Raw genomic sequence first — 26,488 nt, 5'->3', positions numbered from 1 at the left:
GGCTCTTGGTACTGGAGCTTCGAGAGGTTTGCGGTTAAACACAATATTTTACACGGATGTAAAATACCCTCTCTAGGTAGTGTGCCCACTGCTGACTGTGCACTTTCTTGTTTATTGGCATAAAACAAAGACACTCTTAAGTCATACATCCTAATTCTCTCAACCATTAAAATTCCATATTTATGAAAAGGAATGACCCAAATACGGATAAACTTTTTGTTTAATCAGATGAAGGGACTGCATGTGTAAGTAGCTTTTGTTTTCTTTCCTGGTCATTATTGGGGCTCATGGACTTTACAGCTGGGTAAAACTTCCAATGGCTTTCTCTCCATTGGTAGCTTAAATAACAATGTTTGATCCTATGAGAGCTAGTTCCCACAGAGGAGGCTTTCACATCACTTTCTGGGCTGGGGATGGCGCCTGTGTCTACTTCTCCTTTTAGGTCTAGGACCCCATCTGGTACAGACCAGGGCAACCCCTGTGCAGGCTGCCAGTCTCCTCCTTGAAGTCCTGTGCTGAAAAGTTATGGTGTTTTCAGCCATGGGGTCTGACCCTCATGTTTGGGGCCACAAAGGACAACGATAGCAGCCCATATTGATTTATACGCTTCTTGTCAGCCCACAACCAACACCTAGAAGGGAGGTTTCCCATGCTTGCTACTAAGGGTTTTGTTAGACGAATCTATGGCTCTGGGGTGAGGGCATTTTTCCTCAGTGTAGAATTCTGAGTGTGTTTAAATGATCATATAAATACTGTATTTGTTTACATTTTTTTCAAACACTCCTACAGATATTTCTGCCTTCCTCCCTCACCTATGTATTTATCTCTGTACCCGCTACCAGGTTGAAGTCTCCCCCTGTTTTTCTCATTTCTCCCTTCATGAAGCCCATGCCCTACTGTCCTCTTCTCTAGAGAGCCTTCTCTACACCCTCACCCCAGTGATCCCTTTTTACTTTCATGACATCTGCAGTTACTTCATGTTCTACAATTACATATCAAGGTCCAGAGTGGGGCACGACAAATAAAAAGACTTTTTTTTCGTGTCTGGGTCTGTGTTAACTCAATATATTTTCTAACTCTATCTCCTTGTCTTCATGGTTTCATTTTTCTTTACTGCTGGATATCTATAGTGTATATGTGCCTCATTTTTAATATCTATCCATCAATTGAAGGGCAATTAGGTTATCTCCACTTATTTCCTAGTTATTGTGACTGGGGCAGGAATGATCATGGCCAATCAAGTATCTGTGACGTAGGGTGTTGAGTCTTCTGGGCATATGCCAAGACGTGGTATATCTGGGTCATATGATCGATTTATGTTTAGCTTTGGGGGGATTCTCCACACAGGTTTCCACAGTGGCTGCCCCAGTTTGCAGTCCTATCAACAGCAAATGGTGGCTCCCTGTCACTCACATCATGTGATGTCCATTGTTTTATACATTCTGGCCATTCTGATGGGAGTAAGATGACGTCTCAAAGTAGTCCTGTTTTACATTTATATTCATTGCTAATGGTGTTGAATACATTTTGAACTATTTCTTTTTTATGGGTTGTTTTATTTACTTACATTTCAAATGCTGTCCTCTTCCTGGTTTCCCCTCCGCAAGTCCCCTCTCCCATGCTCCCTCCTCTCTGCCTCTATGAGAGTGCTCCCCCATCCACCCATCCACTCTACCTCACCATCCTTGCATTCTCCTACAATGGGGTATAGAGCTTCCACAGGACCAAGGGCCTCTCCTCCCATTGATGCCAGATAAGGCCATCCTCTGCTACATATGTAGCTGGAGTCATGGCTCCCTCCATGTGTACTCTTTGGTTGGTAGTTTAGTCCTTTGGAGCTCTGGGGGATCTGGTAGGTTGATATTATTGTTCTTCCTATGGGGTTGCAAACCCCTTCAGCTCCTTCAGTCCTTCCCCTAAGTCTTCCATTGGGGTCCTAGAGTTCAGTTTGATGATTGGCTGTGAGCGTCCACATCCGTATTGGTCAAGCTCTGGCAGAGCCTCTTAGGGGACAGCTATACCAGGCTCCTATCAGCAAGCACTTCTTGGCATCAGCCATAGTGTCTGGGTTTGGTGTCTGTATATGGGATGGATCCCCAGGTGGGGCAGTCTCTGGATGGCCTTTTCTTCACTCTCTGCTCTATTCTTTATCCTGGGAGCTCTCTGTTCAAAGCTATAGCTCTTTTTTTTTTTTCTAATTTTTAAAACGTTTTTATTATTTGTATGGGTATGAGTGTTTCATCTGCATGTATGTATGTGCACCACATACATTCTTGGTACCTATCAAGGTCAGAATAGAGTACTGGGTTCTTTGGGACTGGACCTACTGTTGTGAATCACCATGTAAGTGCTATGCTGGGTATCACATCTGGGTCCTCTGCAAAAGCAACAAATACTCTTACCCACTGGGCCAAGACGCCACCTCTCCTTCCCCCATAGCCCATTTTCAATTGGGTGATACATAATCTTGATTCTATTTTGAGTCCTTTGTAGATTCTTCATTAAATGTTCAGAATGTACTTTAAAATAGTTTAATTGTATTTGTGTCTCATTACGCTTTATTTTAAAACCTATTTTACTTTGTTTTCATTTTTCTTACTCAGAAGAGATTGTTTTTAGTCATATGATATATCCTAATTAAGGGTTCCTCTTCTTCTGTAACTCCCAGTTTCTTCCCTTATACCATCCCCTTTTGATCCACCCCCTATTAAGACTGAAGAACTGGATTTGCAGCTCTAGAGGAAAGTCTTTGCCTAGTATGTACAGAATACTGGGTTCAATCCACAGGCCCATGTGTGTCCCCCCCCCATTCTCTTATTGCACATGTGTAAGTATTTTTTCGTTTAGATTTGCACAAATAGAAATGCATCCTCTTTGCTTCAACCAGTTAATGCACTTAAATTTTTTTATCGTAGTTATGTTTTACTTCCAAACTATTTTTAGTGATTCAAGTAATTAACTCGATAGGATCAATAACCTTTATATTATAAAAGGCATCAGAAATAATACACATTCAACAGCACTTTTTAATTGGGAAGTCCTCTGTGTGGGTAATTGTTCATTGCTTCGTCTTCTGTGAACTCTTTGGAAAACCAAGGTTGCTACATCAGTGTCTACGTAAGAGCCATCACCATCAAAGAGAATCAGTGTATAAAAACCATTACTATAGAAACACCTTCCTGTATTTAGTTGAGGATAGAATATGTGTTTTTAAGACTTGTTTATTGTTGAAAATGAAAACCAAAGAGGTAATCAAACATTGGGTGTCAGCCCCAGGTGAACAACAATAGTATTTAGTACTGAAATACAAAAATTTCTATTTCTCAGTAAACGTAATTATTTATTAGGTTTATTTATTTATTTCATATCTGTTTAATTGTCATATTACAAGTTCGCCCAGGGAATTGGGAAAAGCACCCTTTTATTATACCTTTATTAGCATGAACCATGTTCATGTAGTAGTAATTAACTTTCAAAACCGAGAATCTGTCCTCACTATGAAGCATGACCCATGTTGAATCACTGTGTGACTGTCTTCCTTACCAACCTAAAACCCAAAACCACTGTGCTCTCTAGCTAGTCAGTCTAGGACTGTGTCACCATAGTCAAAAGAGAGCAGCCGGGATAAGTAAAATATAGCCAGAGTCAAGAGCAGTACTGATACCCAGGCAACTTTGACACAAGTGCTGTCCTTCTCTTAGGAAATGTTAAAGCTGGGATCCACCCATGTGGATTCCTGTCACCTCCTGTAAAACTCAGAACAGTGTCAGAAGGTATGTCTAAGCTCCCTCCAGCGTGTCCTCCACACAGTGATGATTCAGTTCCTCTGGGTAGCAACCAGCAGCAGGTCAGTCTTTGACAGTGGATGCGAGATAGTCTGCAAGCCTACTCCACTATGGAATGAAGAATCTAAAAGAGGTAAAAAAAGATATATGGGTGATAAAAATAGATAGGAAATGCAGAGGTGGACATAGAGGTGTCCCAGGAGCTTGAATGAAAGCCAGGGACACCAGTACAACCACTCTGAAGTCTTAGCTCCAAGCTGTCACATTTAATACCTGTTCACCCTCAGGCAAATTGGAAAATACTGCTGCCATAAAACATACACTTTTTATAAAAAGCTGGTTTCACCTCTAACATAACTTGAAATAACATTTGTTAAAGTAGTTTTTCTGTTACAAAAGCCTTGTAGCTTTCTTGGAGAAAGTTCGAGAGGTATAGAAGTGTTACGACGGGAAAATAAAACACCTGCACACCATCTAGTCAGGAGAATCTTAATTTCTTTACGTAAACTCACAGTACGTGTACACACGTGTGCATTTGCTTGTGTGCATCTTCTAAATTAACTGGTTTCATCGGTGATCCGTGCAGAGAAGATTGCAAATCCCACAACTGGACAACTCAATGAGTTTTCAAGGTGAGAGCATCTGAGAATAGCCCACGGCAAGAAGCATTTTTCTTCATCTCTTGAAAAATCTGACCATTCCATGGTCCAGAAGTTCCTCCAGCTCTTTTAATTGCCACCCTATACTGGCTCTGGTTAGTATGTAGAATTCTCACCTATGTTAGTGAAACCGTGTAACTCCATGTTATCATGCCTAATTCCTGTCACTCAACCTTATGTTCCTGAAGTGTGCCAGAGGGTCGCTCATGGCAATTGGGTCACATGTCCTCAGACTCTACCCATGTCTATCTCATGCATGAAACATATATCAATATCTGCTATGGATAGACATTGGGTAGTTTCCAGACTGGGACTACTGTATGCTGTTGTGACCCTCTTGATATCTTCCAAGTCAAAGTTTGATTGAACGTTACATGCATATAAATCATGTACATGTAGCTCTAAATTATGAAGGGGGAGCCATCTGTGCACACAAATAAACAAGCCACCCACATCCAGAACCTCTCTGTGGTTTTAATGTCAGCTGAACCTATTATAGAAGAGACATGGAGGTTTAAGGTAACTATACATCGAAGGTTGTTCTTGATTTTGTTTAGAAGAGGCCGTTTATAATAGGAGACTTAGAAGCTGGGATTGAATCTGAGTTAAGGCAGCATGGCTTCTGCAGATCACGGAGGAATTGCTTTGTTTTCAACAAAAAGCATGATCTTTTATCGGGCCACTCCACTTTGGCAGCCAGGCGACCCTACTTTGTCTCTGTCCACTTCTTGATGGCCACGCAGCCTTTTCAGAGTCACTCATCCCTACTCATACTCTGTGTTGAGTCTAGTTTAATGCAAGTTACCTACAGGTTAGTAAAATCTCTATTTTTATGTAGATATTTTCTCTGGTGTTCCAGGCTCTAAATATTTTTATTTTCTTAAACAAATCTTGTACCAGACCCTCATGGGAGCTTCATTCTCTCTTTTCCTCTTGTATCTCCTTGACCTACAATTAAGCATTTTAATATCATAGCACATTTCATGTTTCGCCTTGTAAGTTTGGGTTTATTCCTTTCGTGTTTGCTCTTTGCCACCTGTTACCCACCCCATACTGAGGCAAAGGGAGGAAGAGGTCAAAGTTAGATGGAGGATCCAGCTCAATTCACACATAAAGACAAACTTACTGACCCTGAACCAACTTTCAAACTCTTGACTTAGATGTAGACGTCAAAACTTACTAAGGTGATGTATTCTGACAGTATTAGCTTGCCTGAAAATACTTATTTATATGTCAGACTATTTGACAGTACACGTTTATGTTTTGATTCTATTTGATAGTATATATGTTTCTGTTTAATTGTGAAACACACAATTGGTGAAAACTACAGGTTAGTCCAGACTATGGAAAAAGGGTATATGTGTGTATAAATAATGCTCCCCACCTATAAAGCATGAATGAACTAAAGGTCACATAAAGTTAAGCCTCTGGGGGATACGTGACATTCTCAGAAGATGTGTGCCCTAGACAATCATCCTTGGCTCTCCTCATCTGTTTTGTTGGTGTGTTTGTTTTTATCTTCTACGTCTTTCTCCTCTGGGAAGCTAAGGAACTGAGACGTCTTTCAGATGGAGAAACACCAGCGTGGACACTTACCTGAATCCCAAACGACAGCAGCTCCCCTCATACTGAATCTTCTTCTCTCTTCCTTTAAGACCTCAACTGCCACTGTGAACATAGTGGTGACAGACGTCAATGATAACGCTCCCGTGTTCGATCCCTATCTGCCCAGGAACCTCTCTGTGGTGGAGGAAGAGGCCAATGCCTTTGTGGGTCAAGTCCGGGTAAGCAGAGTCATCATTTAGTTTAAGTGTTGTTTGTCGGAACCTAATTTCTTACACTGAAAGTTTGAAAAGAGATACGGTTCAAGTAATCTATCAATGACTTGTGGGATACTCTTCATGAACCTTTGGGAGTCAGATCCTATATATTTGATTTTTATTTGTTCTATTTAATGGCATTTGTATAATTTAAACATTCGCTGGCATTAGAGCTTTCCTTTCTGACTTAACCCATGTAATTTTATTTTCTTAAAAAATGTGTTTACAGAGCTGTATATTGTAGTGATGTGGACCTTTCAAATGCAAAGTATAAAATGCTAGATATGATTGTTGGATGTTATAAAACTGCCTTTAGACTCTACTCCTTGCTGTGTATTCCTGCGCACTCTAGGATTAGCTTCTAGGTGTATTCTCCTATTTCCTGTGTGTACATGACAGGCCTTTTCTGAGGTATATATCATAGGTGCCAAGGAAGAGACCAATGTTTTATGTACAGTAACCGAGCACTCATCCACTGAGTCATAGCCTCTACTCTGCAGTTGCTTTTGGCAAACTACCCCATTTCTGTGAAGGTATATCCAGGTCCCCACCCTTGCTCTGTGCTTAGTCTCTAGCAAAGCTCAAGGTTTGGAAGCCACAGGACAAGAGATATCTAGACAGAGAGTATCCTCTGAAGTTCTTCCTGTGAATGAAGCACGGAGGTGTCCTTCGGGGCCTCGCTACGATGTACTCCCGGGAGACATCTGAGGCAAGTAACATGATAAACACAGGATTTAGTGCTGCCTGGGCCCTGGACTACTTGCTGACCAACCCTACCTGTCCTTGGGGATTGGGAAGTGAGGTGGTGCAGAATCAACAACACTGATTCTGGGAGCAGGTAAGAAATGCTGCAGCAAGCTCCTTTAATACCCTCCTCCACCCATGCCCCATTGGCCCCAAGAAAACATCTCTTTTAAACAGCAGTTCCTGATTGGCTGGCATCGGTCTGCGTCTGCCATCTTTGGTCTCTCAGAAAGTCTTCAGTTAGGCCCTCCGGAAGAAGATGCCTTTGCAGCTCCTCGGCTCTAGCATTTACATAGAGATGGCTGCCATTGTTCCTCCTCCTTTTAGCTCAGTTTTTACTAGGATCAGGCAGTACATTGATGCGAGCATTGATGAAAACAAGCATGACGGAGCCATACAGCTGAGCTGCCTACACATATCTGGATCCAGGAACAGGAAAAAAAATCTCTTCTAAAAGAGCGCCCCAAAGGACTAAAAAAACCTCCTAGGAGGTTCCACCTTTCAAAGGGTCCAACATCTTCCAGTAGTACTGTCTTGGGGACAATCCTTCAGCATAAGGACTCTGAGAGGACATCTATCCAAGCCCTAACATTCAACAAGGAATGTGAGTCGGTCGCCCAGAGCCAAAATCCAAGTATCGGGCTCTGTTCTATCTCTCTTCATGCTCATTTTTTCAAAGGATTCTGGCTGGTTCTTTGAATAGGCATCATCTAGATTTCTGCTGCTTTTTAGCCAAGCATCGAGTTTAGTGTTTAGTAGAGTCTACTGACTATGGAAGAGACTTTCTTTAAATGCTATGGTAGCCTTTAATGAGACTTTTATATCGAATCTTAAGATTCCCACCCCCATTCTCATATGTGTGTGTGTGTGTGTATATGCTTGTCTACACAGTGTGTGTGTGTGCATGCATGTGTGTGCCTGCGTGTGTATTTGTGTGTACATACATGTGTATATGTGTATGCATGTGTGCATGCAGGTGCATTTGTATGTATTGTGTGCATGTATGTATTTGTATGTATATATGTGTGTGCACATATGTGTGCATGTGTGTACATGTATGCGTTTGTGTGTGTTATGTATGTGTGTGTATATGTGTAGACACACATGTAGATGTATTTACCTGTGGAGGCCTGTAGTAAAAAGTTGATGTCAGCAAAGACCCTGGATTGCTCTTCCACTTTTTTCAGGGTAGCAAGGTCTCTCAACCAAATCCAGAGATCACTGATCTATCTAGTCTCTATAGACAATTTGCTCTGAGGATGCCGTATCTCTGACTCCAAGGTTGAGTTCATGAATGGATCATCACGCCCACCTGTCTATGGATTCTGATGATCTAAACTCTGATCCTCATACTTCCGTAGCAAGTACTTACACAGTGAGCACCCTCCTGAGCCCACATCCTGAGAGTCTGATTGGCTAGTTTGAATCCGTTGTTCTTCTTCCATAGATCTTCTGCCAATACTCTTCACTGCCAACTCTAAGGCCATTATCATTTTCAGCCATTGTCTCCAATCTAGGAGAAAGCATACTTTGACTTTTCCATCTACTCCAACTCACCACTAGAGAAAGCCTGGACCATTGTGATGTTAGGGATGTTGCATTGCCAGCTAGAGAGCAGATGTGAAGCCATTCATGTGCTAGCTCTATTGCCTCACAAGATCCTTAGTGTCAAGAGCCACACACAGACTCTACATAATAAATAAATAAATAAATAAATAAATAAATAAATAAATAAATAAATAAATAAATCACAAGTGACAGATTTAGATAAAAGTAGTTTCTTAGGGATCTGGGGAAATGGATCAGTGGTAAGGACCCTTGTTGCACAACCACATGTCCCATGATTTTGAATCACCAAAAGCCACATAAAAAGACAGATGTGGCCATATTATACCTGGATCCCAGTTTCTAGGAAGCAGAGAAAGAACAATCATTGGGACTCGTTGGCTTACAGCTTAGCTCCAGGTCCCATGAAAGACAATGTCTTGGAGTGTTAAGAGAGGGAATGCTGACACAGGACACTCAGTACTGCCCTTTCCACTGCTCATAGGGGCATACACACCCACACATACATGTGCATATACCACATAGATATTCAACACATGCTCACAGACAAGTAGCAGTGAGGTTTGACTACACTGCTTTGTGCTCCCAGCGGATCACACATATACACTGTCCAGGAGCTAGTTTTGGACCCATGAATGAAAGAGACACACACATACCTCAGCTTATTTTTAAAATACCTGGATACCTCAAAGGCAAGGCACTCCTAAACCTTCTCCTGCTACCCTATCCCCAATCAGAGAAGTGGCCAGTAGCTACTTTCCTGAATTCTTACATCGCTGGTTAGCTTTATCTCCTGCCAATCCTGTGTCCCATCTTTCCTCAGTCATGATAATTCTCCCCATTCCTCTATACATCCTCGCCCACACAACTCTGTGTCATACCCCGTGCCCAGCCATTGGCCATTGGCATTTTTATTGATCCATCAAAAGCCAACTGGGGACAAGGACCTTCAGCATTTTGTCATTCAGATTCCCAATGGGATCAAAGCATTAAAACAAATCTCCAACACACACGCACAGATTTTAGTAAATTAAGATAGTACTAACAGTGAGGTAAGGACAAGCGTAGGAAGAAAAACAGAGGCTGTCATTACACCAGCCACCACATAGAAACCAGGAGACAAATATCAGGATACATTTGAAGGAGAGGTGGTACAAGCACTTATACCAGAACTGTACCCCTAAGGCATCATTGATTCAGGAAAGCTCACATAGTCAATCCTGAGTCATGGCTATAAGTACTCAAAGTAGAGTGATGCATTATGGCCTTCACCTATCCATCACAAGCAAATGGGCACACTATTGTACATGGGTAATAAATGAGAGAGTAGATGCTAACAGGTGGATACTGACCAAGCATGGCATTTACTGTGACAGCTGGGCACAGGATGATGTTTCTACAAGCTACCAGGAAAAATGACAGAAGTCTACACTAGAGGCTGCTATGGAAACACCATGCTGATACTGAAAGAGGCATATTGAGGATGAGCATGGGCAAGAGGGACACAGGGGGTCGAGAATCCCCTCCAGAACAACTGATACATAGCTTAAGACAGGAAATGGGAGCATGGCCCATCATATTTATAATAACCAAAACATCCTATAGCATCAAGATTTCGTATACCACGTTTGTTGCAGAAAATATTGAGGACTCAAAGGGGTTATAAGATGTAGCAACATCAGATGTGTAGGTGACTAAGATTAATTTCTGTCATGGAAGACTCTTAATACTCAATGAGAAATAGACAGCAGTAACAATGCAGGCATGAGACTTTGGCCCATAGCTGATAAGTGACTTACATTACAGTCCCCACTCTGAAACACCATATCGCTTACAGATTCTTTCACTCATATCATGACTATTCACGTGAAACTGATATTCAATTATTTGCAGAAATTATCATTCACACTTTAGGATTAAAGGGATAGAGTCTACCCACAGTATATAAATAAAAACATGAGTAAGTGCAAAGAAATAAGGTTGTCAATTTGTAGTTAATTCTTGTCTGCTTCTTTTTCACTTTTTAACTTTCCCCAGTGGTTTCTGAAAAGCTATGGCATTAGCCCCCTCCACTGACACGTTCTTGCATTTGAGGAAGCATGGCCTAGAAAACTTACTTTCAGTTTTGAAAACTGAAATGTGAGTCCAGCAATCATCATTCGATGCAGTGTGTCTGGCTGTCCGTTAGGCTGTGACATTTCCACACAAAACTAGAACCATTTTGAATGTGCAAAGAAGAGATAAACATCCCAAAAAGCTCTTTCTATATCTGGCTCTGCAGCTCTAGGAGCATTATGATGTTCTTCCAATGGAATTTTGATGCCTCATAATGGAATCCTGTGGCTACCTAATGATAATTATATAATACATTAATTTTACTAAATGACTCATGATCTCCCTGTAAAATTTAATTTTAATTGTCAGCACACACTATTAGGACAGACTCAAAGCCAGGATACATATGGCTAATTACCCGACTAAGCTTGAGTTATTGATCTCTGCTTATGCTCTCCTGGTATTTCAATATGAGCAATCTGCTGTTTTAAATTCTAAAGCTGAAAAAATTTTTGTTTACTTTTTAAACAGTCATATAGTATAACGAGTTGGTCCTAAACAATATTTAAGATTATGCATGTCAAAAATTATTTCAGTGAACCTTCATTAATAGCCTAGAATAGAAACTGCCCAGTAGAGAATATTAATGAGGATCTCTCAATTCACAAGTAAGAATTGGAGGTAAGAAAGAAAAGAAGAAGCTTATCAATATTTTCCAACTCCTTGAAGTAGCAAAGTAGCAATGGCAGAAATATATGCAGAATAAAACCACACAGTGTGAACATCTGCATGTCCAATTGGTGTGTATATGTGTGTGTGTGTGTGTGTGTGTGTGTGTGTGTGTGTGTGCATGTTATTTATAAAAGAGATGGAAAAACATTGCAGTGATCCAAGGTGGTCAGGAAAGGGGTCAGGAGAACAAAGGTAATTTTTAGGTCAATTGTAACCCCTAGTAACACTATGTTGAGAACAAGGAAGCCAAGATTAGAAAGAAGTGAGCAATTAAAGCATGGCGTAATTCATGTGGAGTGCTGGTTTGAGGTCAGTGAAGTTGAGAGTCACACATCACGGAAGCTGCACTTGAACGAGTCCTGATACCCAGTGAGTCCTAAGATCAGTGGGGATCAATGGTGCTTATAATCATGTATCCAGATTGCTCCCAATGAAAGAACTCTGCTGGTTTAATTTTGGGGAGAAGGTGGGCAGTCTCTGTTATGGTATCCCACAGGATACCATCTCCAGCAACATGACTTCACTACAGACAAAATGGGACCCTAGACTTTCTGTTAGCAACTACATGTGTCTGGATTAACACACTGGATGCTAAGGTCCACCTCTGTGTGGATATGTAGGTTAAGCGGGGTTGGAGGGAGGGGAAATGAGAACAGATGCCTCTAAGCTCACACCCCAGGTATTTAGCCTCTGTAGTTGCATGTCACTGAAAAAAAATATCTGAAGGGCCAAACAAGTTCAAATTCAGAAGCAACGTGTTTGTCTACTTCTTGGAGAACCCTCGGGCATAAACATGCACAGACCACATCAGGGAAGGCAAACTCAGGAAGAACGTTTCCTGTTGAGTTTAAATTGGGTCTTAGCATTGTGCACAATGTAGAAGACAGCTCCCAGCGAACCTCCCGTCATAGTCCACCACTTTCTTAAAGCCCTATAACACAGACAGAGCCCTGAGTCAACAAAACATCCTTCCACTTCTAACACAAAGATGTGGGATTTATTTAGTCTAAAATCAAGGGCGTTTCATGGGAGATTCGTGTGCTAACTCATCACCGGGATATAGTGTAATGATTCATTTCTAAACCCTTCGAGCACTTTTAGAGTCATTAGTAAGCTGTGGTGTTTAGAAGCGAAGTAGCCGTGTCATTTTGGAAAGAAAATTCGTGTTTCCTTCCACTGTACATTTTAATATTAAGCAAAATAAATCTGAACCTCTGGGGTCTGTTGCTGATGGATGCAGCGGTTGTGTCTCTGTGTGGGGTTCTGAAAACGAGAGGAAGGTAGGGAGCTTTATGAATCTTTCCTTATTTTTCGTAGCCCAGCATGGCACTCAACAGTGCCTCGAACTATAATACTTCTTTTTTAAGTGGGCCACGAGTGAGGAGTTTTATGTGTTCTCTTGCCAAGTCAAACAATATAATGCAGACACCACTACTCAATTCCCAACCAACCACCACCACCACCACCACAATCACACAAATCACACGATTTGAAATGCTGGCAATGTCTATTTCAACACTGCTACCTATGAACTTATTTATAATGAGATTTATCTGTTGCCTGGGGGATATTTTTTAGAAACTTGATCTTTGGGTTATTCAAGGAGCAGTTCACAAATAGATTTGAAATTCATGGAAGTAGTTTTCCAATAGTTATTCAGAGCCCAGCCTTTCATCAGTTTTAGTCTTATTAACACCTGTTAGAACAAATGTGTGTGTATTCATTCGTGCAGATATGCATACATAAATATTTTATAGTTCCAGAAACAGTAAATGATGGTTCACTGCAGACCAATAATCATGGCTGACGTCTTCATTGGAAATGTGATCTCTTTTCCATCTCTTTTCTAGTACCTGCTTGCTTGCCTCTAGTTTTCATGTTTGATGACATCTGACACATTCTATCTTCCTATAAAGTTTTGGAAATGTCTCCTAAATTGTTCTTGTGACTCTGTGCCTTCTTTTGGAAAACAGCCAACAGCACACGTCACATCCAGATGTTGATGGATTCTATGCTATATCTAATAGTCAAGCTTCCTCAAGTAGATCTGTGCCTTCAAATCAACCTTCCCTTAATGTGTTCCTTCTCTCCTCAGTTGATCCTTCAAAACAGCTGTCATGAAGACATAAACCTTTTCCTTCTCCCTCAAAATATATATGCTTCCAGACATCAATACTAATCCCTACTCAGGCTGACAATCATATTATTGGCTTATTTTCTCTCTTAATAACCATGTCAGGGTCATATATATATATATATATATATATATATATATATATATATATATATATATATATATATATTTTACCTGAAGTATTATTATAGCCATGAGATAGTCTTGATAACTACTAATTATTGTCATTTGACTGCTAGGATATTGTAGCTAATGTAATACAGCTACAGGAGATGGTCCCCATCGGCATGCCATGAAGAAGCCATATCCTAACAATTTTGATAATTCACCAATAATTGTACTAGCCTTGTCTGTTCTGATATCTCTCCTGTGTCAGCTCATTGAGACTGTATGCATAGTTACATTGAACAGTGCCTACGAGATCAATGAAGCACACATTCTGGGTGAGTTTGTGATGGTGTTTCCAGGGAAGACTGACTAAGGAGTAGGGACCAATCCTGAATGTCTCAGAGTTAAAAAGTGCAGAGGGGAATGCCTGCTAGTACAGATATCTCTCTCTGCTCCCTGCTCACAAAAAGGTCTGCTGCTGGACTCAGAGATTCAGCCAAGTCCTCCCAGCCACAGCAGATTAGAAACTCTAGGTGTGAACTAAACTAAAACTAAATCTCTCCTCCTTTAGGCTGTTGGTTTCCAGTATTTGTCCTGGGATTGAAAAAGCTGATAACATGCCTGCCCCCACCCCCACCTCTGCCCTGCCCCCACCCCACCCTGCCTTTGTCCCAGTCCCCCCACCCCGGCCTTCCACCCATTGTCAGCCCCCTTCCCTGCCCTTGCCACCACTCTCCTTTTATTTCCTTTCTCCATTTTTTATTTAGGCTACTCATCCTTAAAATTTTTTGTCAAATATACTCACTCCGAGAAAACCCTTCGGGGACATTTCTATACACTATCTCCTTCTCATAGGCTGCATGCTAAAGCATATCCACATCCCTTATCCAAATTATTTAAATCACAGACTGCATTATTGATTGTAGAAAGATCCAGACCCTGGTTTTGAGCTCCCAGAAACATGCTAAATTATCTATGATGAATGAAGTTCTTTAAATCCGATGTTTTACACTGAAATTCATGAATTGTTGAGAAGAGATTTATGCCACATTTATAGTGCCTGTCAACTTCTAAATGTACACATTTGACATATTAGGCAAGCCTACCCATACCCAATAGCATTCTTGAAAAATGAGAATATAGTTTAATATTGCTCATCTATATGGTTTTTGAATTTTGGCAAATGGCATACTATATATTTAGTTGGTTTTTTTTCTTTTATTGGATTTTTTTAAATTTACATTTTAAATATTATCCCCTTTCCCAGTTTCCCCTCCAGAAACTTGCTATCCCATTCCTCCCACCCCCTGCTTCTATGAGGGTGCTCCCTCACCCATCCACCCACTCCCACCCACCTTCCTGCTCAGATATTCCCCTACACTGGAGCATCAAACCATGACAGGACCAAGGGCCTCTCCTCCCACTGATGCCCAACAAGGCCATCCTATGCTACATATGCTGATGGAGCCATAGGTCCATCCCTGTGTTTCTTGGGATAGTGGTTTAGTCCCTGGGAGCTCTGGGTTGTCTGGTTGGTTGATATTGTTTTTCTTCTTATAGGGTTGCAAACTCCTTCAGCTCCTTTGATCCTTTCTCTAACTCCTCCATTGGGGAGCCCATTCTCAGGTCAATAGTTGACTGCGAGCGTCCACCTCTGTATTTGCCAGGCTCTGGCAAAGCCTCGTAGGAGACAGTTATATCAGGCTCCTGTCAGCTGGTACGTCTTGGCATCTGAAATATTATCTTGCTTTGGTGTCTGTATATGGGATGGATCCCCCATGTGGGGCAGTCTCTGGGTGGCTTTTCCTTCAGTCTCTGCCCCACATGTTGTCATATTTCCTCCTATGAGTATTTTTGTTCCCCCTCCTAAGAAGGTCTGAAGCATCTACACTTTGGTATTCCTTCTTTTTCAATGTCATATGGTTTGTGAATTGTAACTTCAATATTCCCAGCTTTTGGGCTAATGTCTGCTTATCAGTGAGTGCATACCATATGTGTTCTTTTGTGGTTGGGTTACCTACCCAGGATGATATTTTCAAGTTACATCCATTTACCTAAGAATTTCATGAAGTCACTGTTTTTAATAGTTGAGTAGTACTCCACTATGTAAATGTACATTTTCTGTTGAAGGGCTTCTGGGTTCTTTCCAGCTTCTGGCTATTATAAATAAGGCTACTATGAACATAGTGGAGCATGTGTCCTTGTTATATCTTGGAGAATCTTTTGGGTATGTGCCCAGGAATGGTATAACTGGGTTCTCAGGTAGTACTATGTCCAATTTTCTGAGGAACCTCCAGACTGATTTCCAGAGTGGTTGCTTACAATCTGGTAAGCTTACAATCCTAGCAACAATGGAAGAGTGTTCCTCTTTCTCCACATCCTTGCCAGCATCTGTTGTCACCTGAGTTTTTGATCTTAGCCACTGTGACTGGTGTGAGGTGAAATCTCAGGATTTTTTGGATTTGCATTTCCCTGATGATTAAGGATGTTGAACATTTCTTTAGGTGCTTCTCAGCCATTCAATATTCCTCAGTTGAGAATTCTTTGTTTAACTCTGTAGCCCATTTTTTAATGGGTTGTTTGATTCTCTGGCGTCTAACTTCTTGAGTTCTTTGTATATATTGGATATTAGCCCTCTATCAGATAGATTGATGAAGATTTTTTCCCAATTTGTTGGTTGCTGTTTTGTTCTATTGAAAGTGCCCTTGGCCTTACAGAAGCTTTTCAATTTTATGAGGTCCTGTTATCAATGCCAAAATACCCAATAAAACTCTCTCAAACTGAATTCAGGAACACATCAAAGCGATAATCCATCATGATCAACTAGGTTTCATCCTAGGGATGCAGAGATGGTTCAATATATGGAAATCCATCAATATAATGCACTATGTAAACAAACTCAAAATAAAAATAAAACACATGATCATCTCAATAGATGTTGAGAAAGCATTTGACAAAACTCAATACCCCTTCTTGATAAAAGTCTTGGAAAGATCAGGAATTCAAGGCCCATACCTAAACATAGTAAAAGCAATATACAGCAGACCAGTAGCTAATGTTAAACTAAATGGAGAGAAACTTGAAGCAATCCCACTAAAATCAGAGACTAGACAAGGCTACCCACTCTCTTCCAACCTATTCAATAAAATACTTGAAATCCTAGCCAGAGCAATTAGACAACAAAAAGAAGTCAAAGGGATACAAATTGGAAAAGAAGAATTCAAAATATCACTATTTAAAGATGATATGATAGTATACTTAAGTGACCCCAAAAGTTCCACCAGAGAACTACTAAGCCTGATACACGACTCCAGCAAAGTGGCTGGATATAAAATTAACTCAAAAAAATCAGTAGCTTTCCTCTACTGAAAGGATAAACAGGCTGAGAAAGAAATTAGGGAAATAACACCCTTCACAATAGTCACAAATAATATGAAATACCTTAGGATGACTCTAACCAAGCAAGTGAAAGATCTGTATGACAATAACTTCAAGTCTCTAAAGAAAGAAATTGAAGAAGATCACAGAAGATGTAAAGATCTCCCATGCGCATGGATTGGCAGGGTAAATATAGTAAAAATGGGAATCTTACTGAAAGTAATCTACAGATTCAATCCAATCCCCATTAAAATTCCAAGTCAATTCTTCACAGAGTTAGAAAGAGCAGTTTGCAAATTCATTTGAAATAACAAAAAACCCAGGATAGCCAAAACTATTCTCAACAATAAAAGAACTTCTGGGGGAATCACCATCCCGGACCTCAAGCTGTATTATAGAGCAATAGTGGTAAAAAAAAAACTGTATGGTATTGGTACAGAGACAGGCAGATAGATCAATGGAATAGAATTGAAGACCCAGAAATGAACCCCACACACCTATGGTCACTTGATCTTTGACAAAGGAGCTAAAACCATCCAGTGGAAAAAAGATAGCATTTTCAACAAATGGTGCCAGTTCAACTGGAGGTCAGCATGCAGAAGAATGCAAATCGATCCATTCTTATCACCCTCTACAAAGCTTTAGTCCAAGTGGATCAAGGACCTCCACATATATATGGATATACTCAAACTAATAGATGAGAAAATAGGGAAGAGACTCGAACACATGGGCACAGGGAAAAATTTTCCTGAACAGAACACCAATGGCTTATGCTCTAAGATTATTTACTTGATTTTTAAATATATATATTTAGTTGCTTTTTAAAAGAATTGTTAATATGATGACAGTTGAAGCTGTCAGTCCACAGGTGAGACCAATATAACATACCCCTTTGCCCACCCCTGGAAGAGAGTAACAGGAACAGAGGATTCTCTCAGCGGCAAAGGTTATTTGGGAGGAAAATGTAACTAACATGCTACTAGCCTGACATGTCATTTATTTTCTTAAAATTCTCCTTTGAAATGTGCATCAGGCTAGGGGGACAGATTAGTTGGTAACGTGCTTGCTGCATAAGTGTGGGGACCTGAGAACGATCTATAGAATCTACAAGTGCTAGGCATGGCAGTATATAGTGATCATCAGAGCACTGATGGGCAAGTAGATTACTGGACCCTGATTAATGACTGATTAGCCTAACCCAGACTGGTAAGTGCCAGTTCTCAGTAAGAGACCTTATCTAGGTGTCTAGAGAGATGGCTCAGCAGTTAAGAGCACTGGCTGCTCTTCCAGAGGCCCAGGATTCAATTCCCAGCACACACAGGGCTGTCTGTATCTCCAGTTCAAGTGGATCCAACACCCTCATACAGATATACATGCAAGCAAAATACCAGTACACATAAAAAAATGAAAAGGAATTATCAAAAAATTTAAAAAGATACCTTGTCTAGAATTAATAATGATAATAATTAATAATAATTATTAGTAATTATTAGTAATTAGTTATTATCATCATAATAAAGAAGGAGCCATAATAATGGCTCCTGAGAAAAGGCACCCAAGGTTGACCTCTGGCCTCTCCATGCTTATACAGACATGTGAATGTACACGCACAGAGACCCACACATGTTCTTCAAATACTTAGCATTTGCTGAAGAAGAATTAGTAACCATTTTAACCTCACAGCCTCGCTCTGTTCATCTTGCCGTACCGTTCAATGCAACATTACATATTTATAAGATCCCACTTTACACAAATCGTATTCCTGTTTTACAGACCGGTGAGAATTCACGGCTTACACAGTGTCTTGGATTGGGTTCTCATCCTTTACATAGGCTACAGCTGCACTTCTTCTCCCTGAGGACCACACAGCCAGAAATCAAAGATGGCAACCCACCTTGGGTTCATAGACACGATGCCAACCATTCTGAAGCACTGTGTTGACCACAGCGTCTTTAACTCGTGTGTTTAAAAAGCAAATGTGATATTATATCAGTGTATAACTCTTAACTCATTGTAAACCAAACACAGCTGTAAACTCAGCAGGCCTCCATGCTATGCTGTTCTGTGCTATGCTGTGCTGTGCTGTGCTGTGCTATTCTATGCTATGCTATGCTATGCTATGCTATGCTATGCTATACACTATAGCCATGCCACACCATAGTACATGCTCCACCCCTCAATGCAGCAACCTTCCTCTCCTGACACTGGGCACTTGCTGGACCTTGTCCTCTGGTACAGACTCACCCACAGAATGAGCTTCTATAAGAGACATAGTTTGGTTGTGTCTGTCTTTTGAAATATATACAAACAAACCCATCCAAGGCACACATGTTGGTGGCTACTGTCCTACTGTCACATCTCTGCTGTGACTCAGCATCTTTCTATGTCTCTTATTCTGCTTTTTGTGTGCAGCCACAGTGTAGCTCATTTCCCCACCAAACTTCTGAGGCATGTGTGAGTGGCCTTTGTCTGGAGGATGTTGTCTCCATAAGTCTATGAACAGTTTCCTGTTGTCTCTCTTCATGCACATGTATGTGAGTTTCTAGGACACACACACATGCACACACACACACACACACACACACACACACACACACACTATAAAGTAAACATAGCTGTAAACTCAGTGGGCCTCTATACTATACTCTATACTATACTGTACTACTATACTATACTATACACCACTGTGTGTATGTGTGCACGTGTGTGTGTGCATGTGCGTGTGTGTGTGTGTGTGTGTGTGTGTGTGTGTGTGTGTTTGCATTGGCGATCCCAGCTTCCTTGCCACAGTGACTGTGCAAGAGTCAGTCTGGTGACTGTCAACATCCTGTCATGTCAGTCCTTCTACCAACAATGTACAACGTTAGACACATTACAGTGTGCCCCTTGCTATCATTTCCCTGAGACTGAGCATCTTTTTCATGCGCTTAACCATTATTCTTTCCTTCAAAGTCTATACATGTTAGTCTCTTTCTCACTTGCCCATTTAAACTTCCATTGACTGCCCCACCTCTCTCTTAACTTTAATTTTTTTTTATTTTGTGTGTCTTGGTGCTTTATCTGCATGAATGTCTGTGTGAGGGTGCCAACCCCTGAAATGGGAGTTATAGACAATAGTAAGTTACCATGTGCGTACTGAGAATCGAACCCAGGTCCTCTGGAAGAGTAATTGGAGAGATGACTGCCCTTCCTTGATGTCAGTTTTCATCCACATGCATGGTCTCTGTCCACCTTCGGTATGATTCTTTCCTGATTACATGTGCTCTAGACAATGTTTTCCCCTCTAGGGCTAGCACCTCATTTACTTGAAGAAGAGTTTGGGGGTGGGGTTTTAGCTCAGTTCAAGAATGCTGCCTAGCATGTGCAAGACCCTGGATTCTATCAGTGGATCAGCAAACAAACAAACACCTACAGGTAAGGACTTTTGACACAGCATATTCTCACCCAGGCATCAGTTGGAAGTTGTCACTGTTAAGAAGTGTTCCCTATGCCCCTAGAGTCCTGAATATCACCCTATATAATTTAGGCATCTTGATGTTTCTTTTATTTGTGTTATATTTATGATCTGTATTTTTATTTTTGTGGCATTAGGTGGTGTCCTATATTTACTCAGCAGACAAACCTTCCCTTGTCACTTTGCTAAGCCATGTCATAAATTCCATAACCATGTGTCTCAGGGTTGTTTCTGTTTTCTCTCTTCTGTTTTATTGGTCTATCAGTCTACCTCTGCAACAACTGCAAAAGTGTCTCACGCTGATGTTATTTTCTTAGTATGACTATTTTTTTTCTTAGTATGTGCTCAATCAATCCTCTTACTCCTTAGATTTTCACTAGAGTCAACTCCGCTAATTCCTTGGTTGCAGTGTCTCCTCTTTGTTCTTGCAAATAATTTGCATAAGCAGGCAAATGTGACCAGTGGTCGCCATAAATATTACTTGACTGGTATCACGCCTGCCTCCTGGCATTGCCCTGGGATCTTTCTTGCATCCTATTTTTTAGGATCCAATCACTTCAGAATTCTCTCACTCTGGTGGGACACCTCCTGCATGGCCTGGTGGAGGTATCATCCTTGTCCTTAGATGCTGCAGGATAAGAGAGCAGGAACACACTAATCCGTAAGGACAAGAAGTATCCAGGTCTGCTGGGTGATGGTAGGGGAGGGCCCTCCATTCCTGAACTCTTTCCACTCATGTCAATTTTCCCTATTGAGAACAGAACACTACGCAATGGTCTTTGTTTCCTCAACCTTTCAGTAAGGGTCCCCAAGGGCACACTTCATTGGTTGTGTCATTGAGAGTCACCTCCATGGTTCAAACAGGTTAACAGCGCTTATTATTTTTGTGTATGAGGTCAACTGATACAGTGGTCTTTGCATATGTTGGAACTTCTTTTGCCAAGAGGTTGAGTCTTTTAAATAAAAAAAAAATGTGTTATGAGGAATGCATGGACAATCAAAGAACTACTTAACACCCTGTGAAATTAATATTGGTTGCTGGGATATAAGAAGAAAAAAAACCAATATCTATTATAATATGTATGTGTGTGTGTTTGTGTGTGTGTGTGTGTGTGTGTGTGTGTGACAGTGAATTCACAGATATCATGAGCCTTCATTCCACCTGTTTTGCATGTTTTTAAGTAATGTAAATCAAAGCAGTGGCATTATTGACTTTAGAAACATTGTGATTGATCACTCTTGTTTAATGTCTATGGATAACTGTACTTCACAGACATTTGGGTGAAATTCCTTCCTTGTGGTAGTTAGAACACTTACATGATCGTGACATAACTTGATTAAAGTATTGATCCAGGAGCAATGAAAAAATGGTGGAGATGTGATCCATGAGCCATCTCAAGAGGATGCTATGGAAAGCACAGTGTGTGCCCTCCTGCACAGAGGACACCAATGTCCTGTAGTAGCAGAAAACTGTGCATTCTAGTGTGTAATTTTTAAAGTTTATTCTCCTAGTCTTTAATGAATTGTCTATTTTATTTTGCATGCATGTATGGTTGCCTGCACGGATGTGGTTGCACATTTGGTGTCTACTGAGTCTACAAGAGTGTCAGATGGCCTGGTCCTGGTTGTGACTCACCATGTTCTGGGAAAATAGTAATCTGGTGCTCTATATGAGCAGCAAATGCAATGAAACACAAAGTCATCTATTTTTTAACTCTTCTAGTCTCTGGTTTAAAGTACTTCTAGCTTTCTTCTATAAGCACCCAAACAGGCAAGCGTATAAATTCTCCAGTAATCCTTCCTGAGATGGCTAAACTAATATTCTCATGAGTTTCATCTTTTATTGACTACATTCCCCGAAATCCTTTAACTCTAACAAAAATGGTCCCGATCTAATGTTGCTGAACCAGTGACTTTTTCCTTTAGGATTTATTATAGAATTAAATGATTTTAGAATTCATCCTTGAGAACTTGCTGGATTCTTAAGGGACTGTGTCAAGTTACAGGCTGACCTTATTTTCTCTGACTAAATTGTGAGGTTTTACTTTTTTAAAAAAAATGACAACTGGACTCTTCCTGGCAAATTTATGTCTTATTATATTTAATCTTTTTTTTAAAGAAAACTCCATTGTTTAAACTATGTGGACTTATGCGGGAAGAAAAACAATGTGAGATTTTATTTCATCTTGCACTGATAACATAGCATAGAAAAGAATCACCCAGGGATGGTTTTATAACATGAAGATTTCATGTGCTTGAAGTAGTATGCATGTTCTGCATACTGCTCTATCTCCCATAGGTAATGCATATAAACATATGTTTTATTTAACACACACACACACACACACACAAACATGCCTGTGTTTGTATATATATGTATACATGTATAAATTAGGATTTCTGGGCTTCTTGACATATAAGCAATATTCAGTGGAATCAAATTTGTCCCACTTGGGTTTGTCCTGCAGGACTAAGTTAGATTCCCACAGTCTATTCTTTCTGTGAGTTCAATTATTCAATTATTCAAATGAATCCCAAACTTGGCACTGACTTTATAATTATAGCAAAGAAATTCTTATATAAATAATTAAAAATACCCAATTTCATGAAAATATCTTCTTGATGCAGGGTCTCTCTATACATCCCACAGAGACCTAGAAGTTTCTATATAGACAAGGCTGCCCTCAAACTCATGGAGATATGCCTGTTTCTGCCTCCTGATTGGCAGTTAAAGTCAAGCACCACAATACCTGTATTCAGCAAATGAGAAGAGCAGATTGTTTTAGGGCCTCAGTTAGATGATGTAAATCAGCCAGAGGGACAGGTTAAGAAGAAACAACCATGATCGTTGCCTGAACAATGATCTAAAATGGCGTACTGCTTCTGAGTATATTCCATTCACTCCACAATAAACTTTATAGTGTAAAGGTCCAAGATTTGTCAAAGAATGAGACCCCAGACTCAAATATTACACAAAAGCAAAGAGCATTTTATTCTGCAGAAGTCCAACATGCTAGGGTCTACCATCTACCAAGATGGAGATGCCCCAGTGAGCTCTCAAGCCCGATTTAAAGCACATTAGAGGAAATCCAGGGAGGAACAGAGACCTCTATCTTAATCTGTTGGCTCTATCTCTAGGGTTATTCTAGAACCATCCCTGGGACATAGTGGGGACTGGAAACTATTGCTGAGGAAGTCTGGAAACTATTGCTGACCCATTGCCCTTACCTCACTCCTGGTGGTGGGCAGCTTCTGATGGAAGGGAACTTTCTGACTGGCTGCCTGAGGCCTGGGGTTTTTGTAGTAACTGACTTGACTTGGACTTGGGAATAGAGATTTAGGCCTAGTCTCCTGAACTGCCAATTTGAAACCTGTCATAGAGTCATCCTGCCTCAACAGAACACTTAAAATGGCCAATAATTTAACAACAGTTGCCACAATGTGTAGCCCAACGTGCTTCACATCACAGCCCTTCAGAGGGCACCCAGCCGTTACCTCTGGCAGTACAGTTCCACTCGTTGCTGAGTATCTGGCCATTAATGCTCAACCAAAAGGTTTGCAGTAGGGTGTCTAGTATCTCTGATCACTTTTACCATTTGCTCACAAAGCCAGCTTCCCGTCTGACATAATCAAGGTGTAAGTATTGAGAGAGGATGGGAGAAATTGAAACAGAGGGCAGAGCTGTGGGCTGACTGAAAAGACACTTGGAGACCCTTGTCAAACAAGGGCTGCTGACCACTGCATCGCACCCATAAAAGTTCAATGACAAGCGATAAAATGGAATCGGCTGTTTGTGAATTGCCTCACTTTTGAGTCATTTTTAGTTCTTCATCAAACCACAAAGTACTTGTTAAACAAACACCCGTTTTACAAGGTTTCGAGGTGGTAAAGATTTAATGGTAAAGAGAATAAGAGGAGGCCCAGAGATGGAGATTGTGGGAGACTCTGTTGTGGAAGAAAAGAAAAAGAGAAGAAGATGAGGATATTCTTAAAAGGCACATTAAAGAAATTCATTCGAAAGTCAAAGCTAATATCCTGACTGAAAGCATGGGTAATCCAGTTTATAGCCTCTTTGGGACAAGCGTGGGACCGAAAACTTTGTACCTAAAAGACTTTGCAGTTAATTTCACAATCTCACTGAGATATGCAGGGAATCTGAGTCCTGAGGAGGGAGGGAAGTCATTATTAGTGCAATGAAATAACACTATATGCAGGAGAAGCTTAATAAATTAATGCAGCTCAGCAAGGCTTTGCCACTGACGAAATCTAAGTTTACTTTTCCAAGCAGCTCTGTGCCCAGAGTTTTTTCTCTTTGATTGCTCCCAAAATTACAGATAGCAAATCCGGTCAGCTCAAGGGACATTAATACCACAGCTCACATCGGTTGGTATTAAATACCCCACTGATAATCCCGATCACATGGTACCTATAACTTTTACTTGCATAAGAGGTACTGTAAAGAAGTATATTTGGCAGATGATATGATAGTATATTTAAGTGATCCCAAAAGTTCCACCAGAGAACTACTAAAGCTGATAAACAACTTCAGCAAAGTGGCTGGGTATAAAATTAACTCAAATAAATCAGTAGCCTTCCTCTACACAAAAGAGAAACAAGCCGAGAAAGAAATTAGGGAAACGACACCCTTCATAATAGACCCAAATAATATAAAGTACCTCGGTGTGACTTTAACCAAGCAAGTAAAAGACCTGTACAATAAGAACTTCAAGGGGCTGGGGATTTAGCTCAGTGGTAGAGCGCTTGCCTAGGAAGCGCAAGGCCCTTGGTTCGGTCCCCAGCTCCGAAAAAAAAAAAAGAACCAAAAAAAAAAAAAAAAAAAAAAAACAATAAGAACTTCAAGACTCTGAAGAAAGAAATTGAAGAAGACCTCAGAAGATGGAAAGATCTCCCATGCTCATGGATTGGCAGGATTAATACAGTAAAAATGGCCATTTTACCAAAAGCGATCTACAGATTCAATGCAATCCCCATCAAAATACCAATCCAATTCTCCAAAGAGTTAGACCGAACAATTTGCAAATTCATCTGGAATAACAAAAAACCCAGGATAGCTAAAGCTATCCACAACAATAAAAGGACTTCAGGGGGAATCACTATCCCTGAACTCAAGCAGTATTACAGAGCAATAGTGATAAAAACTGCATGGTATTGGTACAGCGACAGACAGATAGACCAATGGAACAGAATTGAAGACCCAGAAATGAACCCACACACCTATGGTCACTTGATTTTTGACCAAGGAGCCAAAACCATCAAATGGAAAAGAGATAGCATTTTCAGCAAATGGTGCTGGTTCAACTGGAGGTCAACATGTAGAAGAATGCAGATTGATCCATGCTTATCACCCTGTACAAAGCTTAAGTCCAAGTGGATCAAGGACCTCCACATCAAACCAGATACACTCAAACTAATAGAAGAAAAACTAGGGCAGCATCTCGAGCACATGGGCACTGGAAAAAATTTCCTGAACAAAACACCAATGGCTTATGCTCTAAGATCAAGAATCGACAAATGGGATCTCATAAAACTGCAAAGCTTCTGTAAGGCAAAGGACACTGTGGTTAGGACAAAACGGCAACCAACAGATTGGGAAAAGATCCTTACCAATCCTACAACAGATAGAGGCCTTATATCCAAAATATACAAAGAACTCAAGAAGTTAGACCGCAGGGAGACAAATAACCCTATTAAAAAAATGGGGTTCAGAGCTAAACAAAGAATTCACAGCTGAGGAATGCCGAATGGCTGAGAAACACCTAAAGAAATGTTCAACATCTTTAGTCATAAGGGAAATGCAAATCAAAACAACCCTGAGATTTCACCTCACACCAGTGAGAATGGCTAAGATCAAAAACTCAGGTGACAGCAGATGCTGGCGAGGATGCGGAGAAAGAGGAACACTCCTCCATTGTTGGTGGGATTGCATACTGGTACAACCATTCTGGAAATCAGTCTGGAGGTTCCTATGAAAATTGGATATTGAACTGCCTGAGGATCCAGCTATACCTCTCTTGGGTATATACCCAAAAGAT

General features: G+C 40.6%; 1 protein-coding gene across 6 annotated transcripts in view; it reads left to right on the top strand.

Annotated features, from left to right (window-relative positions):
* The window catches only part of Pcdh15 (protocadherin related 15), an 827,095-nt gene that overhangs the window by 564,756 nt on the left and 235,851 nt on the right, over positions 1-26,488 (top strand). For all 6 annotated transcript variants that reach the window (XM_087598371.1, XM_087598373.1, XM_087598372.1 and 3 more), the window contains one exon: positions 6,100-6,228. In XM_087598371.1, the coding sequence (XP_087454497.1) occupies positions 6,100-6,228 (129 nt within the window). The remainder of the gene's footprint in view (positions 1-6,099; positions 6,229-26,488) is intronic.

The sequence above is a fragment of the Rattus norvegicus genome, chromosome 20, assembly GCF_021556685.1.
Source record: "Rattus norvegicus strain SHRSP/BbbUtx chromosome 20, alternate assembly SHRSP_T2T, whole genome shotgun sequence".
NCBI classification, from domain to species: domain Eukaryota; kingdom Metazoa; phylum Chordata; class Mammalia; order Rodentia; family Muridae; genus Rattus; species Rattus norvegicus.
This window is presented reverse-complemented; position numbering and strand designations above follow the sequence as displayed.